The sequence below is a fragment of the Sebastes fasciatus genome, chromosome 22 (assembly GCF_043250625.1).
Source record: "Sebastes fasciatus isolate fSebFas1 chromosome 22, fSebFas1.pri, whole genome shotgun sequence".
In the NCBI taxonomy this organism is placed as follows: domain Eukaryota; kingdom Metazoa; phylum Chordata; class Actinopteri; order Perciformes; family Sebastidae; genus Sebastes; species Sebastes fasciatus.
The window spans coordinates 22836806-22856236 of NC_133816.1; the positions used below are offsets into that span (position 1 = coordinate 22836806).

At 36.6% G+C, this 19431-nt stretch overlaps 2 protein-coding genes across 4 annotated transcripts in view; both read left to right on the top strand.

Moving 5' to 3' along the window:
- txk (TXK tyrosine kinase) overlaps positions 1-9135 on the top strand; it is a 14846-nt gene extending 5711 nt beyond the window's left edge. The window contains exons 3-17 of one of the 2 annotated variants that reach the window (XM_074624707.1): positions 1996-2044; positions 2236-2317; positions 2438-2569; positions 2654-2718; positions 3619-3678; positions 3843-3897; positions 3992-4071; positions 4753-4877; positions 4961-5035; positions 6191-6362; positions 6454-6670; positions 7333-7397; positions 7564-7682; positions 8635-8792; positions 8961-9135. In XM_074624707.1, the coding sequence (XP_074480808.1) occupies positions 1996-2044; positions 2236-2317; positions 2438-2569; positions 2654-2718; positions 3619-3678; positions 3843-3897; positions 3992-4071; positions 4753-4877; positions 4961-5035; positions 6191-6362; positions 6454-6670; positions 7333-7397; positions 7564-7682; positions 8635-8792; positions 8961-9032 (1526 nt within the window). In that variant the 3' untranslated portion in view covers positions 9033-9135. Of the gene's footprint in view, positions 1-1995; positions 2045-2235; positions 2358-2399; positions 2570-2653; positions 2719-3618; positions 3679-3842; positions 3898-3991; positions 4072-4752; positions 4878-4960; positions 5036-6190; positions 6363-6453; positions 6671-7332; positions 7398-7563; positions 7683-8634; positions 8793-8960 lie in introns of those variants that run through there. The other variant, XM_074624708.1, reaches the window with a different exon arrangement.
- An 820-nt stretch (positions 9136-9955) lies between these two features.
- Positions 9956-18467, top strand: LOC141761355 (uncharacterized). Of its 2 annotated transcripts, none has more exons than XM_074624699.1 (11): positions 9956-10104; positions 11123-11296; positions 12671-12865; positions 12950-13134; positions 13226-13338; positions 13423-13562; positions 13685-13773; positions 13904-15634; positions 16524-16602; positions 16681-16834; positions 17098-18467. In XM_074624699.1, exons 2-11 carry the CDS (start codon positions 11129-11131, stop codon positions 17232-17234), a joined length of 2991 nt encoding a protein of 996 aa, XP_074480800.1. In that variant the 5' UTR covers positions 9956-10104; positions 11123-11128; the 3' UTR covers positions 17235-18467. The 2 variants fall into 2 exon arrangements, with proteins under 2 accessions (XP_074480800.1, XP_074480801.1); XM_074624700.1 differs by having other exon boundaries at positions 10009-10104; positions 11106-11296.
- Positions 18468-19431: the final 964 nt, after the last annotated feature.

A 19431-nucleotide genomic window follows, 5' to 3' on the forward strand; every position in this document is an offset into this window, starting at 1 on the left:
TCAGTCAAATCTGAACCCACAGACATGATATGCAATTTGTTTAGATTCAGTGTGACTTACACTTCTCGGGGATATCATTATATTTTATGTCCATTGCTAATAAACTTCCATAAATGTGCTTAGAAAACAGAGAAAAAAGGAACTCCTTAAAACTGCAGAACTTGCCTGAGAATCAACACGTTTTGAGTTTTCTTCAGTATCAAAGTAATCCAGTGATGGTTGTCTGTACAGGCACAGATATACTGTAACCAGGAGCTGCTAATAGCTAATTCAGTTAATGGTTAATTTGCCAAAACGCAAAGAAACATGACCTTATTAATCTGACCTCAGCTCAGACCTTTGAATTGCTCGACTAGGCTTGTATAAGGTTTAGAAACATATGTTTAGGTGGAAGAAGTACTCAGATCCTTTACTTGAGTACAAGTTTAATACCTCAAAGTCCTTCCTACTTAGGTAAAAGTACACAAGTATTATCAAATAAATGTACTTGAAGTATCAAAACTAATGTGAGCAGCATTTTTTATTGTATCTGGTTGAGGTGTTAGACTGTTTAACCTGCAAAAACCTCAATAATATAGAGACATTTCTGACTGTAATGGAGACCTTAAAACCTTATTTTGCAGCACAATAACAATATTTCACGTTCCACAATTGAGTGTCTCGAAACAGAACAGAATAAGAATAAGTAACATGTTTGATTTGCATTGAAAAACAGGTTGAAATATTCATAAAACACTGCAGTTTTTCATGAGAAAATACGATTTAAAGGACTCAATTCTAGTCTAAAACGACTTTATAATAACAATGCATCATATACTGTATGTTTTGTATGAAAGTAATCTGCAAAATCTGGAAAGTAACTACAGCTGTCAGAGTAGAAAGTACAAAGTCACATAAAAAGTACCTCAAAATTGTACTTTAACTGCAGTAACTTTCATGGTGATGTGAATAAATCACATCACCATGAAAGTTTTGTTGATTTTGGGGTGATTCTCTTGTAAAGATGTTATGAAAAGCTGCATAAATTTATCTTTAATTTATCCAAAATGTAAAGTTTTTAAGGAAAGAGGAACTTGTGTGTTGAGCCAATAGAAATCTCAGAGATGGGACGTCGGTTCACCACAAACCACCAGAAGAGTTCATCGCTCCTTATGGCGTCGACTCGTGACGTTGGGATGCTAACAGACTAATCTCTGAGGGCTTTTATTTTGGCAGTAAATCACATGACGACCATCGGTTTGTCTTCAACTCACACATGAAGAGAAACAGGAAGACATGCTGCCGTGTCTCTGCTCACTCACACTAAGAAATGACCCACACACACACTCGCCCACAGAAACACACACTGACAGAGAGAGAAAGAGTGTGTTAGTTCTGTAGAAAAGGAAACTGTACTTTCTGACAAAGACCTCCTACTCAAAACCACAACGAGAGAGTTCAACTAAAACAAAACTGAGAAACACCGTGAGGTCGTGTTTAACACTATTTACATCCTGTTATCCAGCAATCAAAGTTTGGTTGTGTGCCATTCTTCTTAATGGAGCAAGAGGCTGTAAAGAAGTATTAATAAAATGCCTGTTTTATTTATTAGTTATGATGCTTTCCAGGCCCGAAAAGTGAAGCCAATGATGAAGTGCCTTAAACCTGCATTCTCTCTAACAGCTCTACTCGACTCCTCTGGTTGCATAAAGAAGTCTGATTGTATAGAAGTCTATGAGATAATGAGCCTACTTCTCTCTTGATTTATTACCTCAGTAAACATTGTAAACATGAGTTTATGGTCTCAATCGCTAGTTTCAAGTCTTCTTCAATACAGCATGATGTTCATTTAGTAAATTATGGTCCCATTTAGAGTCAGATAGACCATAAAGCAGGGGATGCTTTAGGGCGAGGCTACCTTGTGATTGACAGGTCGCTACCGCTGCGTTGTCCGTGTCTTCGATTTATAACTTTAACCCTTCATAACCCCGGGGTTATGTCTGTTTCCTCCTCCAGATCACTCCATCTACTCGATCTTCTGCTGCTGTTGTGCCTTACAGACCAGGTACCAACATCAATCTTATCTTGTTTATAACTTTATTGATTAGCTTACTGTGGTAGCCTTTGTCAACGGCTGAGTGGGTGACTACAACTTGAGACAAAGCTGAGCATCTTGTGTGTCAGTTTTGTTCTCGTTACCAAAACATTTGGCGAGGTTTTCCAGACCACAGAGACGTAAACGTAATATTGTTTCAGGGAGATCAGCACCCGCATGGAGCTGGAGGGAAGCACCTCCCTGTGTTTCCAGAGCAGACGACAACCAGGGCACGCCTGCCGGGTAAGAGAGAGAGAGTGTGTGTGTGTGTGTGTGTGTGTGTGTGTGTGTGTGTGTGTGTGTGTGTGTGTGTGTGTGTTGTTAGTTTTTATGTGTTAATGTTCTCCTCTCCGTGTCTCTCAGGTCGACAGGTCGAGGAGGAAGCTCCCCCTCCCGCCTCCAGATGATGAGGACGGTGAAGGTCAGGGGTTGCTCAGTGTCGTCGCCATGTATGACTTCACCGCCAAGGAGGACACTGACCTCACACTCAAACAGGTACTCACACACACACACACTCAAACACACTCACATATAAAGTAGGCAGTAGATGTGTGATGATGAAGTGTGTTGCGTCCACAGGGAGAAGAGTACGTCATCCTCCACAAACAGGACCAGCTGTGGTGGAGAGCGCAGGACAAACACGGGTACGTCTGATTAAAGACTGTTTCACACAAAACAACACAAATATACAGGAAGAGTTTCACATCTATGGGTAATACTATCATTGAATCATAATCTGTGTTTCCATTCACATATTTTTATGCACATTTTGAAGTATCGCATTACAAAAGCCACATGGAAACGGCAAAATTCGATAAAACTTCCTTTTCGCTAAAAGTTTTAAAGATCCCATATCGTGCTCATTTTCAGGTTCATACTTGTATTTTGTGTTTCTACTAGAACATGTTTACATGCTGTAGTGTTCAAAAAAACTTTTTTTCCCCTCATACTGTCTGTCTGAATATACCTGTATTCACCCTCTGTCTGAAACGCTCCGTTTTAGTGCATTGCAACGGTATTGCGTTGCTAGGCAACAGTTTGGGTCCATGTTTACTTCCTGTCAGCTGATGTTATTCACATACACTGCAACAGGAAATAAACTGGGACACTTTTAGAATGTTTACGTTTAAAACCGTGTAATGGTCTTAATATTGTATGTCTGTGACATCACAAATGGACAGAAATCCTAACGGCTTGTTTCAAACGCACAATTTCTGAATACGAGCTTTGTGTATTTCTCCGTATATTGAGCATTTTGATAGTTTAACAGTATTTATATAGCACTTAAACCTGCTTTATAATATAAAATATATGAAAATCTCACTTTTTATAATATGGGACCTTTAACGTTTGAGGTGGTTTCTGACAATTAACCGTTGGATTGTCAGAAACCAGCCGTTTTGATAAAGCATGCTGACAGCTTTGTTTGTCTTGTTAACACATTAGCATGGTAACATCAACATGTATAGTAGAGGGTGACAAAGTTTACGTAGAATAAGTTGAGCCTTCTGCAGACTGTTCATGTTTCTACTTGTTTCTATCAGGAATAAAGGCTTCATCCCCAGCAACTACGTCACAGAGAAAAACAGAATCGAGGCGAACTCGTGAGTCTTATAATATAATTAATTCATATTTTTAAGTTAAATTATTCATTCTTTTTAACCATAAATTAATTTTTTTTTTTTTTATCAAACTGCAGCAACAGTGACATTATAAAAACTATTATTAAAAGAAAAAAATGAATTGTGTTTTCTTCTCCTTCCTGCAGGTGGTACTGCAAGAACATCACCAGGACAGAAGCTGAGCAGCTGCTGAGACAAGAGGTAACTAAACCTGTCGATGTACCTGCTTTAATATCTGTCTGTTTATCTGTACATGTACGGTGTTAAAGTGGAAGTACGTCTGGTTGTTTTCCAGGACAAAGAGGGCGGTTTCGTGGTGCGGGAGTCCAGTCACACGGGAGTCTACACCGTCTCTGTCTATACCAAAATGTTAAGGTGATTCACAGCATGTAAACTGAAATCATTTATTAATTAAGCTGAGAAGACACAGCAGACATTTATGGAGTCATAGGAGTGCAATAAAAAGCAATAAATAAAAGAAAAAGAAAATAAATGTGGAAATATAAAGAGAAATTAATAAAAGAATAAATAAGTATATAATAAATGTGGAAATATAAAGAGGAATAAATAAAAGAATAAATGAGTAAATAAATAAATGTGGAAATATAAAGAGAAATAAATAAAATCATAAATGAGCAAATAAATAAATGTGGAAATATAAAGAGGAATAAATAAAAGAATAAATGAGTAAATAAAAAGCATTTTCATTTATTTGTTAATTTATTTCTCTATATATTTAGATATTAAAATATACATTTATTTTTTTCTGTATATCTTGTTTTTAATATTATTTATTTTTTCCATATAATGTTATTTATTTATTTATTTATATCCTTTTATTTTTCCTTATTCTTTTGCCAAAAGTAATAGGGATTAAATTACTTGTTTTTTAATTACATATTTCTTCTTTTATTTATTTATCTTTATATTTCCACATGTATTTTCTTATTCTTTTACAGATGTATTCTTTTTTTATGGCATTCCTGTGACTCTATATAAATTCACATAAACAGTAAATCTTTACCTGTAAACATCTCTGTTTGTTTTTGTTTGCAGTGTTAACGCGATCATTCGGCATTACCAGATCAAAATAAGTGACACCGGACAGTTCTACCTGGCTGAAAAATACACCTTTAACTCCATACCGGATGTCATACAGTACCACGAACACAACGCAGCAGGTTCATACACTCACTCTCTTTAAGACAACAGTACTACATAAAGTATAATGCTTCAGTTAACATGGTTTGGTACGTATGTGTAGGTCTGGTGACCAGGCTGCGGTATGCAGTGGGTCCGATGGGAAGGTGTGTGCCCGCCACGTCAGGATTCAGCTCAGGTACATAAATAAATAAATACACACGAACACACATTTACATTGAGTTACCCCATTTAGCATTCATATGCATGCATATGTATGTATTTAATAAAAACCTCTTGAACGATGAACACTGAGAAAAAACTCACTAATTTATGAGAAAAAAACTTGAATATTTTCTGAGATTAAAGTCACAAATTTACGAGAATGTTTTTTAAAAAATAACGAGAAAAAAACTCACAAATTTACGAGAAAAAGTAAAAAACATTACAAGAAATAAATTCACTAATTTACAAGGAAAAAACTTGAATATTCTTTGGGATTATAGTTACAAATTTACAAGAAAAAAAGTTAAAAAAAAAAGAAAAAGAAATTACAAGAAACAAACTCACTAATTTACAAGGAAAAAAACAAATAAATTAATGACAAAAAAAACTCACAAATTTACTAGAAAAAAACTTAAATATTCTCTGAGATTATAGTCACAAATTTATGAGAAAATTCTTTTAAAAAAATAACGAGAACAAAACTGACAAATTTACAAGAAAAAAGTTTTAAAAAATGACAAGAAAAAAACTAATAAATTTACGAGAAAAAAAACTAACAAAATTACCAAAAAACTCACTAATTTACATGGAAAAAAAAAATATTCTCTGAGATTATAGCCACAAATTTACGAGAAAATTATTTTAAAAAAATAACGAGAAAAAAACTGACAAATTTACAAGAAAAAAGTTTTTAAAAATTACAAGAAAAAAAGTCATTAATTTACAAGGAAAAAACTTAAATATTCTCTGAGATTATAGTCACAAATGTATGAGAAAGATATTTTTTAAAAATATTGAGAAAAAAACTGACAAATTTACAAGGGAAAAACAAATAAATTTACGAGAAAAAAAACACAAAAAAGATTACCAAATAAAACTCACTAATTTACAAGGGAAAACTCACACATTTATGAGAAAAAATAAATCGGGAAAATAGTGTAGTCATTTTGGTTAAGTACATTTTGAGTCTATACATAATGCTGTCAGGCGGTGTTCCACACTTAGAAACTAAAAGTATGGGATTGATGAAGATCTAACTTTCTCATTCTTCTGTTTCTACCACATCTCTTCCTCTTTTCTGTATTTTCTTCTTCTTCTTCTTCTTCCTCTTCTCGTTCCCTCCCTCCAGAGAAGTGGGAGATCAACCCCAGCGAGTTGACCTTCATGAAGGAGCTGGGCAGCGGCCAGTTCGGCCTAGTGAGGCTCGGCAAGTGGAGGTCTCAGCACCGAGTCGCCATCAAGGCCATCAGAGAGGGAGCCATGTACGAGGAGGACTTCATCGAGGAGGCTAAAGTCATGATGTAAGGAGGGAGGAGGAGGAGGGTGGAGGATCAGGACTGACGGAGCAGAGAGGAACTGAAACTGTGTGTGTTTTTCTGTTGTCTCTCCCAGGAGGCTTTGCCACCCTAAACTGGTGCAGCTGTATGGCGTCTGCCTGCAGCAGCGCCCCCTGCTGATCGTGGCCGAGTTCATGGAGAACGGCTGCCTGCTGAACTTCCTGCGTCAGAGGTCTCGCTCTCTGACGGACGCGTGGCTTCTGTCCATGTGCCAGGACGTCTGCGAGGGGATGGAGTACCTGGAGGCTCAGAGTTTCCTCCACAGAGACCTGGTGGGTCTATAGTCACAGATTTACAAGAAAAAAATTAATTATAAGGAAAGAACTCACTAATTTATGAGAAAAAACATACTAATTTACAAGGAAAAAATTACTATTTACAAGGAAAAAAATCACAAATTGACAAAGAAAAAAACTCACTAATTTACAAGAAAAAAACGAAATAATTTACGAGAAAAAAGGTGAAAATTCTGAGATTATAATCACAAATTTACGAGAAAAAAAAATATGAGAAAAAACAGACAAATTTACAAGAACAAACTAACAAATTTACAAAAAGAAAATAAAACAATTACAAGAAAAAACTCACTTATTTACGAGGAAAAACTTAAATATTCTCTGCGATTATAGTCACAAATGTACGAGAATAAAACTCACAAATTTACGAGAAAAAAAATTACACCCAGAGACCTGGTGGTTTGTTTTACAATTTAATCATGAAACGAGTCACAAATGGGCGGCGTTGGAAGAAGTATTCAGATACTTTACTGCAGTAAAAGTACTTAAATCCACACAGTGAAAGTACTCCACTACAAGTTAAAGTCAGACAAAAATAGTGGAGTAAAAAGTACAATATTTACCAATAAAAAAGTGAATATTGAAAGATAAATTTATTTGTGGTATTTGAGGTTTCTGGTTATTTTTCTCTCGTCCAGGCGGCCAGGAACTGTCTGGTCAACGAGCACAACGTGGTGAAGGTCTGCGACTTTGGGATGACCAGGTACGGCTGACATTTCATTTTCTAGTTTTAAAGGAGCAGTGTGTAACATCTGGGGGGATCTATTAGCAGAAATGGAATATAATATTCATAAGTATGTTTTGTTTTAACCAGTGTGTTGTGTTTCGGGTGTGCTGTGGCTGTTTTGACTCTGTGTTCATGGTTGCAGGTACGTTCTGGACAACCAGTACACCAGTTCTAGTGGTGCCAAGTTCCCAGTGAAGTGGTCTCCTCCAGAAGTTCTCCACTTCAGTAAATACAGCAGCAAGTCGGACGTCTGGTCCTTCGGTGAGGAACCACAGACCCACTCGCTCTTATTAGTACTAATTAGAAGTACAAAACCTTATAGAGGAGAGTCAGTCACCTGTTTTGTACAATAAATTAAGAATAACAATTTTCATATTGGTGAGAAAACATCTGGATATGTACTTTTGCTCCAAATAAAGGCAGATATTTTATTTTCCAGTTAAAATAAAATATATATATATATATAATCCAGAAGCAGTAGTATTAACAATAGTAGTGTATGGAGTCATAGGAGTGCCATGAAAAAAAAAATCTGTAAAAGAATGAGAAAATAAATGTGGAAATATAATTGATAATAAATAAAAGAATAAATAAGTAAATTAAAATGTGGAAATATGAAAAGAAAGAAAGAAAGAAAAGTAAATAAAAACGTGTAAATATAAATAAAAATAAATAAAAAAATAAGTGAATAAAAAATGGGGAAGTATAAAAAGAAAGAAAGAAAGAAAATAATAAATAAGTAAATAAAACATGAAAATATCAAAATAAATAAATAAAGTAAAGCTAAAAATGTGGAAATATAAAAATAAAAGAAAGAAATGTGGAAATTTAAAGACAAATAACAAAATATAAAATAATTATTATTTCACAATTGTCATTATTTTATTTATTTTCATGTTTATTTGTTCACTTATTTCTGCATATATTTATATATTATAAATATTAATTATTTTTTGCATATAAATTGCTCCATTTTTTCCTGTATATCTTTTTTAATTTTATTTTCATCCCTTTATTTTTCCTTATAGTGTTTTTTTAATAAACTTACTTATTGACTTATTTATTCTTTTATTCATTTCTCTTAATATTTCCACATTTATTTTTAAATTTTTTAACAGATGTATTCTTTTTTACGTGACTCCTCTACCTCTATAGCAGTAGTGGCGGTATTACAGTATTAGGTTAATGTATCTCTCTGTGTGTGTGTTTGCAGGTGTGGTGATGTGGGAGATCTTCTCGGAGGGTCGGACTCCGTTTGAAAACAGCTCCAACTTGGAGGTGGTTAATGACATCACCAGAGGAATCCGGCTGTACCGACCTCACCGAGTCTCGCAGCCGCTCTACGCCATCATGTACCGCTGCTGGCACGAGGTACTCCACTTTGACGATACTTTCTCATCACTTTCAGCCACATCTAAAGATATTTGTTTTAGTTTTGATGATCACACCTATTGTTAACCACCGAATCACTTCTTCTTCTTCCTCCTCTTCACCTCAAACCCTTCTTCTTCTTCTTCGGTGGTGGTGATGGCGGTGTAGAAGCCTCAGGGTCGGCCATCTTTCACAGAGCTTCTGGAGGAAATCAGAAAACTGGCAGAAAATCCGGATTAACTCACACATACACGTATTATATCTCTGATTATCAAACTGTTTTTTATCATGAATGTACACAGACTGTATTTTGTTATTGTAAATAACAATTTTTTCATTAAAACCGTTTCACAGATTATTTTTTTTATCTTCATACAAACACATTATAACCAGAAAATACATAATATAAATATAATCTATATAAATATAAATTCAAACTTCCAGTGGTTTATTTATGGGCATTTGCTGGTCTTCATATGGCAACTTTTACTTTTCAAATAACATTCAGTTGTAACTGTGAAATTGATATTACACATTTTTGAAGCTCTCAGAATAAATAAGTAAATAAAAAATGTGGAAATGTAAAGACAAATAACAAATATATAAGAATAATCATGAGCATTTTAATTTTTTTTTTTTAAATGTCTGTGTATATTTGTATACTAGAAAAAATATATTTATTTTTTGGAATATAAATTACTAAATAATTAAAATCTATTTTTTAATTTTATGTTTTTATTTTCAGATAATGTAATTTATTTATTTGTATCCCTTTATTTTTCCTTATTCCTTTTAAAAATATTTTTAAAATTGACTTATTTCCTCTTTTATTTATTCCCCTTTATATTTCCACATTTGTTTAATTTAATTATGTCCTCCTTTATTTATTCCTCTTTATATTTCCACATTTTTATTCAATTATTTCCTCCTTTATTTATTCCTCTTTATATTTCTACAATTTTTTATTTAATTATTTCCTCTTTTATTTATTCCTCTTTATATTTCCACATTTTTAAATTTAATTATGTCCTCTTTTATTTACTATAATAATAATATAATAATATGTCATAATTAATATTGAAAACAAACTTTATTCAGCCTCCAACACGACCAAAAGGTTGAATCAATACATCTCTGCATGGAGCATGGTGGGAGGTGTTACCATGGCAACGTGTTGGGTGACACACACACAGGGTCGAGTTACTGCACACACACACACACGCACACACACGTACACTAACAAAACGTTACTCCAGTGTTTACGTTGAAGTTCAACGCTGCAATTTAACCGATAAAGGAATCCACCTGCAAGGTTAGTGTGTAACCTTTATTATGACTTTATTATATTAAGTTCAGTATCCTTTAATACCACGCTATAAAATACTCACTGAAAATACTCCTTCAGTAAAAGAATGTCAGTATAATCAGTTAAATGTAGTTAAAGTATTAAACTGTGACTGTTGTACTATTATATATCTTATGATTATATTATTATTACTGATGCATTAATGTAAAAGCAGGATTTTACTGTTGTAGTCTGTTGAGCTGGAGCTACTTTTGAACTATTAACTTGATTATTTTCATTATAGATTAATCTGCTGATAATTTTCTCCATTAATCGATTGATTGGTTTGTAAAAATAGTGAGAAATACATTATTACTAATACATTAACAATGTTAACATTACTACTAATACATTAATATTGTTAATATTATTACTAATACATTAACAATGTTAACATTATTACTAATACATTGACATTAACATATTACTAAAAAAAATTACATTATTAATATTATTATTAAAACTAATACATTAACAATGTTAACATTATTACTAATACATTTACATTGTTAACATTATTACTAATACATTAACATTATTACTGATACATTAACATTGTTAATATTATTACTAAAACATTAACATTAATATTATTACTAATTCTAATATGTTAACAATCTTAACATTATAACTAATACATGAACATGATTAACATATTACTAAAAAAATTACATTATTAATATTATTACTAAAACTAATACATTAACAATGTTAAAATGATTACTAATACATTGACATTAACATATTACTAAAAAAAATTACATTATTAATATTATTATTAAAACTAATACATTAACAATGTTAACATTATTACTAAACATTAACATTGTTACTAATACATTAACAATATTAACATTATTACTAATTCATTAACAAAGTTAACTTTATTAATAATACATTAACAAAAACAAACATAAACTATTAAGAGCAGTAATAGGTTATTAAAATGTATTTTTGTGTGATATTAGTGTTGTCGTCCCTCCAGTGTTTCATGGAGCGTTACGAGTCTCTGGGTCTGGTCGGAGAGGGCAGTTACGGCACCGTGCTGAAGTGCCGTCACCGAGACTCCGGCCGCCTCGTCGCCATCAAGAAGTTCGTGGACTCGGACGACGACAAGACGGTGAAGAAGATCGCCCTGAGGGAGATCAAGCTGCTGAGGGTACCTGTCAATCAATCAATCAGCCAATCAATCAATCAATGAGTCTGTATGAGACTGAAACCGGAGAGCAGCCTGTCAATCACAAGACAAAAAAACTCAGAGTCATATTCTTGACATGAGAGGAAACACTGGAAGACGAGACGCCGTCTGGATTATTACTATTATTAGTCTCAGTCTTTAATATGAGAGTGAGTACAGGGCCCAACAATAAGGATTACCTGCTTGCCCGGGGCAAGTAAAATGCCACATCGGGCTACTAAATCTATCAACTCTGCCTGATCGGGCAGTAAAAGAGAATTAAACACATTGTTTTTTTCTGGAGCTGACGATGGATATACCTATTAACCTCTAATATATAAAACAATTTGTATAGCGGCAAGTAAAAACTGACTTTGCAGGACAGAACAAAAATGAATTGTTGCTCAAATATCAAGAAAATAACTCTTGATTCTATAAAATGTGTCTGTCTTTCCTTTGGCAAATATATTTCCTATAAATATTACACCTAAGCTTTTTGGACAATTATTAATTATTTTACTGCAACATGTTGCACAATAAAATCTACATTTAAGGCAGCACTTAAGAACAAAAGTATGACTGATTTAACAATAACACGCAGGCTTCTTGGACTCACACTTATGAAACTAAAACCATTCAAATCAGCCGGTGCCAGAAGTCCATGAGTTTCAACCTCCAGGGTCTGAAAAGTGAAGCCAATGCTGAAGTGTCTTAAAGCTGCATTCTCTCTACCAGCCAGCAGGGGGCGACTCCTCTGGTTGCAAAAAGAAGTTTGATTGTATAGAAGTCTTTGAGAAAATGAGTCTACTTCTTTCTTGATTTATTACCTCAGTAAACATTGTAAACATGAGTTTATGGTCTCAATCGCTAGTTTCAAGTCTTCTTCAATACAGCATGATGTTCATTTAGTAAATTATGGTCCCATTTAGAATCAGATAGACCATAAAGCAGGGGATGCTTTAGGGCGGGGCTACCTGGTGATTGATTTTAACCCTTTCACAGTGTGTTTTCGGTGCATGAAAGTTAATTGCAACCTTTAGTTGCCTAAAAAATGTCTTGGTTATGTGTTCAGTTGTACGTAGCTCCACCCTCTCGTGTCACTTCTGGCTCCAAAAAAACGAAATGGCGATGCCAAAAAATGCCAAACTCAAGGCTTCAAAACTGTAGTCCACAAACCAATGGGTGACGTTACGGTGACTACGTCAACTTCTTATATACAGTTTACGGTGTCCACTCAAAGCGAAGGCAATTGGCACCATGTAAAAAAATATTTAATACAATGTTAGTCGCATGTTTTTCCTGTTTTAATTATTATTATATTAATTACTCTCCGCTCTCATCTTTCTAACCATAAAGCAACTACGTCACGACAACCTGGTGAACCTTCTAGAAGTGTGGAAGCGCCGCCGCCGCTGGTATCTGGTGTTCGAGTTCGTGGAGCGAACCCTTCTGGACGACTTGGAGCAAAACCCGAGCGGACTAGACCTGGACACCGGCCGGCAGTACCTGTACCAGATCCTGAGGGCTGCAGCCTTCTGCCACCAGCAAAATGTGAGGAAATCAGAGAAATGAACCACGTCTTCTCCAATATGGCTGGCATTTTCATGTATATTTTATCATCTCTTTCCTTCCTAGATCATCCACCGTGACATCAAACCGGAGAACATACTCATCTCTCAGGGGGGCGTGGTTAAGATGTGCGACTTTGGCTTTGCCCGGACCATGACGTCGCCTGCTGAGGCGGGCATCTATACCGACTATGTGGCCACTCGCTGGTACAGAGCACCTGAACTGCTGGTGGGAGACACCAAGTATGGAAAGTAGGTGTTAGTGTGTGCACCTGAGGATGTATTAGTATGTTGACTGTTGATACAGATGTTAACAGGTGTGTGTTTCTGTGTGTGCGTGTAGACCGGTAGACGTGTGGGCTGTTGGTTGTCTGTTATTAGAGATGTTAACAGGTCAGCCTCTGTTTCCCGGAGACTCCGACCTCGACCAGATTTACCACATCGTCAGGTGCTTCGGTAAACACATATACTACATCAAAATATCCAAAATCTTCTCTTTTAACTCTCTCAACACAGTTTTACTCTTCTGGGTTCTCCTAGGTAACCTGACAGCTCAACACCAGGAGTTGTTCTACAGGAATCCCGTCTTCTCCGGAGTCAGACTGCATGACTATTCTGGCAGAGTCCGACTGGAGCAGCGCTTCCCGACAATCACACCCACCGCCCTCGACTTGGCTCAGGTACTCGGACTTAAATGTCACAATACAAATACACAATCAGACCACCTCCCGAGGAGGTCTGAGTACGCTTCGTTTCAGAGGGGTCTCTGAGTTCTTCACATAGTTGAGTTCTTCTCCTTCAGAGTTGTCTCCAGATGGATCCAGAAAGACGACCTCAGTGTTCAGATCTGCAAGAACATCCTCTGTTCACACAAGACTCTTTCCACATCAGGTTTGTTTGTTTTACGTTACCCAGTCTCCCAGTTGGGCCTTTGGAGTAGGCTGGTTCACCTTGAAAATGTGTGTTAGTGATCCCAGGAGAAAAAACACCAAAATTTTCTTCTTTCTCTGCATCTATACAGATTTTTGGACGAGCTGAACGCTAAGATCCAAAAAGACCACAGAGAAAACTCCACCCTTCCCAAAATAACCAAAACTCCAAGAAGAGAAAGGAACGACGGTGATGACAAGAACCGGAGAAGCAAAGACAAGAAACAACCTGAAGATGTGGATGAGAAAGTCAACAAGGAGACAAAAGGAAAGCAACCGTCGAAGCTTTCTAAAACTATTCGTAACACCTCAGAACCTTCGATGTCCACCTCCACCTCCACCTCCAACTCCAACTCCACCAAACAATCCAAAACATTAGGCGCCAAGATTATCGATAATGCGGCAAAAACGACTGTGGCCATGAAAGGTAAACCAGGAAAAGCCACTGGTGTCGACTTGAGAAAGGAACCTGACATCCACTTAACACAGAAAACTGGGAAAATGTCCACTACAGAATACCTTGATGGTGCTTCAACAACTTCTAAAATATCAAATAGCGATCAAGTGTTGACACTTCAAGCATCTCAACCGTCAAGCGATGACCGTATTGAGGTCGCTACCCCTTCTGTCACCAAGCCATGCAAGACAACTAAGACCTCAGAGTATTGTTCAAACATGGACACAGAGCAAAGATGGACCTTTGAATGTCCAAAAGTCCTACCCTCAAACCCCAAACCCTCAAAGACTACCTCAAACTTTGGCCCCAAGATGACCAAAAACACATCTTTGTCCACCAGCCCATCCAAGACTCTTACCTCAGATCTTTCAAGGCAGTCCTCTGCCCACAGCACTACAACACTACCTAAAGAAACCTCAAATTTGTCTTCAGATACTAAAGCCACAAATGACACCACACGTGTACCCGACAAACCTTCGAGAGGCCTTCCAACAAACGGAGAACTTACAGAAGTATCGAACGCAACCAGAACTCAGCAGGATAGTCGTTCAAACAAAGACTTCAAGGAGGATCACGGATGCTTGACGATGAGCCCGGTGACCAAAACAGCTGCAAACCACGTTGAGATATCTGATGCTTCAGGTGGAGATTACAAGGAGTGTGCTGAATCCTCTGATCCCTGCAGTGTCCATCTGCAGAGCACTTCTAAGTCCAAGACCACCACCTCCATGCCGAATGAAATCTCTAAAACCAGCACGTCAGTAGGGACTGCTATTCTGAAAACATTGAAAGTCTCAGATAAAGAGAACAGGGAGGATTTAGCACTTTCTTTGTCCATCAATGCAACACCCAGATCTTTACTAAATCAGACCTTAAAGGTTTCTGGCAACTCTTACAATGAGCAAAAGAGCAACAGCAATGAAGCTGAACCGAACAAGAAATCCTTGAAACCCCCTCACTTCAAACCTTTGATCGGAGAACCTAAAACAAAACTTGGGTCTTTTAGCAACTACGCCGCAACAATGACCCTAAAGAGAACTGCATTTCCTTCAGAGGCAAGAAAAAAAAGAGACAACCCAGAAAAAGACGACACAACAATCGCAGATTCGACTTCGTTCACCTCTACAGCGACTCCAGACCGCAAAGCTTCGACAAGAAGCTCAGTCTTTCACAACGTGGACACCACAGATTTCAGTGTAACCCATTCGTCTTCACCGCCTCCTCCTCCACCTCCTCCCTCCTCCACTCCTCTCCTCCTCACTCCATCCTCCACACCCCTCATCCCCTCTTTCTCCGTCGTCAGCCCAGCCACCAGCGATCACCTTTCCCTGGGGGCAGGTTTCCATCCTGGGACACACGGCCTTAGGTACTTAAGTTCTCACACATGAGTACAATAAGTTACTAAATAAAAACTGTGAGCACACCTCAGAGTTATTTAGGCTTAAAGGGATAGTTGTAGTATTTTAAAGTGGGGTTGTATGAGGTACTTCTCCGTAGTCGGTGTATTACCTACAGTAGATGGAGTTTGGAGAAACAGACAGGAGTAAAGCAATATACTGCTGTGGACGGAGGCAGATTTTAGACACTCAAAAAAATTCATATCAGTTTAAGTATACGCTATATTTAGAATATTTTCACCGGTTTAACTTGCTGTGAGACAGGTCTTTCCAACGAGGGACTGAAACCGTTGTATCAATCTACACTCTCGCCAAAGCCACCAGACTCCATTGAAAAAAAACTGTAATTTTACCTCACAGAACACGGGAGTTACTGGTCTACCGCTGCCTCGATCGGTTAGTTTGTTCATGCTATAGTGTGACTTTGGTGAATCCAAACTAACCAAAGTCACACAATAACACAAACAAACTAACTGATTGAGGTAACAGTGGACCAGCAACCCTCGTGTTCTACGAAGTAAAATTACATTTTTTTTCAATGGAGTCTGGTGGCTTTAGCGAAAGCTTAGATGACTGCTTCAGTTCCCCATCAGAAACATAGATTGTCTAGCTGTCTCACAGCAAGGTAAACCGGTGAAAATATTCTAAATATAGTGTACACTTGAACTGATATTGACTTTTTTAGGTGGTTCTTTCTTTTAGGTGTTTAAAATACGTTTTTCTTCAAAATACGTCCATTGAAATTTTAACATTGACAGTAAAACATGAATTATTTGGTAAGTTTCAATATTTTAAGACTTCGTTGTTAATCAAATGTTTTGTAATTTAATATATGGCGTTTCTTTGTGTTCTTCACAGGTGTGTAGACAAGCCGAGGCACCACGGTGGCGTTTATAGTCGAATGTCCAGCCACATTACAGGATCACACACTGCACAGGTAACACAGTGTTTCACTTGTTTTACACAACAAATGTGAATGCGCTCTTCCAAAGTTACCGTCGTCTCTCCTTTTCAGGTGTCCGAGAAGAATCTGATCTGCGAGCGTCCCTTCCTGTCCGATCGCTGTAACCTTGGTAACAGCGGTGGCGTTATAGCGACCAAAAAGAAGTCAGACATCCATTTCCCAGATCTGAGAAGCTCAGCGCTGCCAGAGCTCAGAGGAAGAGAAGGTACGTAAACACACTTCACCATAGAGCTCAGCAGAGACCGTCCACTTTTTGAACTTCTGTACATCAAACAAAATCCCCCCTCAATCTAAAACACGATTAAAAGTACTGTCAACTAACTATTTTTCTCCCAATGGTTCTTATCCAATACAAGACATAATGTTAATAGCTGCAACATAAGAAAAATATGTTTTAGGCAAAGAAGACATAAATTATTGTGGATTTTTTAGTTGACACGCAACATATTTATTCTGATGTTTTCTCAGGCAAACACAACAAAGGCACTTCCAAGGATCAGAGGAAAGACAAACAACCACTTCCTCCATCAGAACCACATCATCACGGACACAACAGTACTGATACACCTGATAACACCATAACAACATGCATCCCTTTACTTTAATGTGATGGCAGCTAAACATATCCATGAATTAGCACCCTGGTCACTACATTATCAGGTTTGTTTTATAATGTTACACCTTTTTAAAGCAGCAAACAGATTATTCATAATCATAATACATTTTTAACAATTTTTAACAATAATCATATATTTTTTTACAATTGTTAAACAAACAGCAATTGTTTTATGTGGACATTTAAAGAATAAAGAAGCTTTATATAAATGAAGATTGGTTGTGTTGGTTATGGTTAATGGAAGCGGCTAAGCTAACATTTATACATCTAAATTTTCCTTGAAATTGTAATATTTTGCGCACAATACTTAAGAAATAATGATGCAAATACAAAAATGAAATTATACATTTTATTAATGACAGCTAATCAAAAGTTTTCAGGTTGTGTTTTTATGTTACATCTTTTTAATAAAGCAGCAAACAGGTTATTCATATTTGTACTTTTTTAACAATTGTTAAACAAACAGCAATTGTTGCAATTGTAGCAACAAATTTAACAATAAATTTAGTAAAATCTTGGGATTTGTGATATCTTTTGAAGGAAATCCGGCATATTTGTACTTTTTTAACAATTGTTAAACAGACAGCAATTGTTTTTAATGTGGGCATTTTAAGAATAAAGAAGTTTTTTAAAGATGAAGATTGGTTGTGTTGGTTTTGGTTAATGGCAGCAGCTAAGCTAACAGACATATATCTAAATTGTCCTGGAAATCTTAATATTTTAGTGCACAATACTTACTAGCAACAAATTTAACAATACATTTAGTGGTAATCTTGGGATTTGTGATGTTTTTTGACGGAAAGCCCTTTCCAGTGAATGCATTTAATCATTAGTAAACCAACAGATGTGCTAATGTGTCAAGAAACTGTTAATATAATAATAATAATTTCTTCCATCTTTGTTTAAAAACTAAAATGTTAAGACTCGTCACTCGAGTCCTCTGAAGAGAACGAACCTATTTTCCATCTGTTCTTGTCCGTCCTTCCCGCTCTGTTCAGCGGCGTTTCAGCTGACTCGTCACTTTCTGATGACGTATCGTAACCTCTGTGAGGCAGCCCTCCCATTGGCTCCCAGTGTCCTCTGTTATTGGCCATGAGGTAGTAGAGGAGGCTGTCAATGTTTGGCTGTGGCCTGACTGGTGTTCCAGTGTTTTTGGTTTCTGGTTTCCTTGGGGGTGATTGGACAGCTGGCTTTTTGGTTGTTGTTGTTGTTGTTGCCACAACCTGCTGGAAAATTATACAAAAGAGATTAAAATAGGCTAAGGCAAGTTTATTTGTATAACACCTTTCATTGGCTTTTTGTGGAGGGAACCAGTGCGATGCTAACTTCCTGGTTGACCTACAAAAATACGTCGTCCCTGGAGCACTCTATATCGGCATATCCCACAAATCTGAAAATGCTCCGTTCAGAATAAAGCCTAATTCAGGATATCTAAACAGAATATGCTGTTTACATGACCCACATCAAATTCGCAATATTGTCATATTCTGAATAATAGTGGAATATTAGTGTGCATGTTAACGTAGTCACTGCATCACCTTCTTATCCTGTAACTCAAGACAAATTCACCCAATACAAAAGCACATGTCAAAACCAACTTCTCACATGTTAATTATTAAATTTCACCAATTTAGGTACAAACAAAAATGTTTATTGTTAATGGCTTTAACTAGCTAGCTTTTTAGCTTTGAGAAGCTTGGGGTGTTGGTGACTACAGCTAACCCTTCATGCTTAAATTACCTTCTTGGTGATGGTTGTGGTTGTCGTGGTGATGGGTGTGGTTGTGGTTGTCGTGGGGATGGGGATGGGTGTGGTTGTGGTTGTCGTGGTGATGGGTGTGGTTGTAGTTGTCGTGCTGATAGGTGTGGTAGTAGTGTAGTCGGGTGTGGGGTCAAAGAAAAACCTGCAGGTGTCCACAGCCGAACCATCAATCTCTGGAAGCTCAACATCCGACGGAAAGGAGACGGACCGAGCTGTTGGAGGGAGATTAGAGGTCTGTTAACTACTTTTACTACGAGTCAGTGGTCTGTACAAAGTCATGTGTTTATAAATACAAATTAAAAAGCTTGGTGATTGTATTACCAAAAATATCATGCTGTAATTTCATACAATTTTCCACAAACCAATTAAAAGAGGAGGCGGAGGTTACGAGATTCATGTCATCCTTATCGTTAGCCTACTATTTT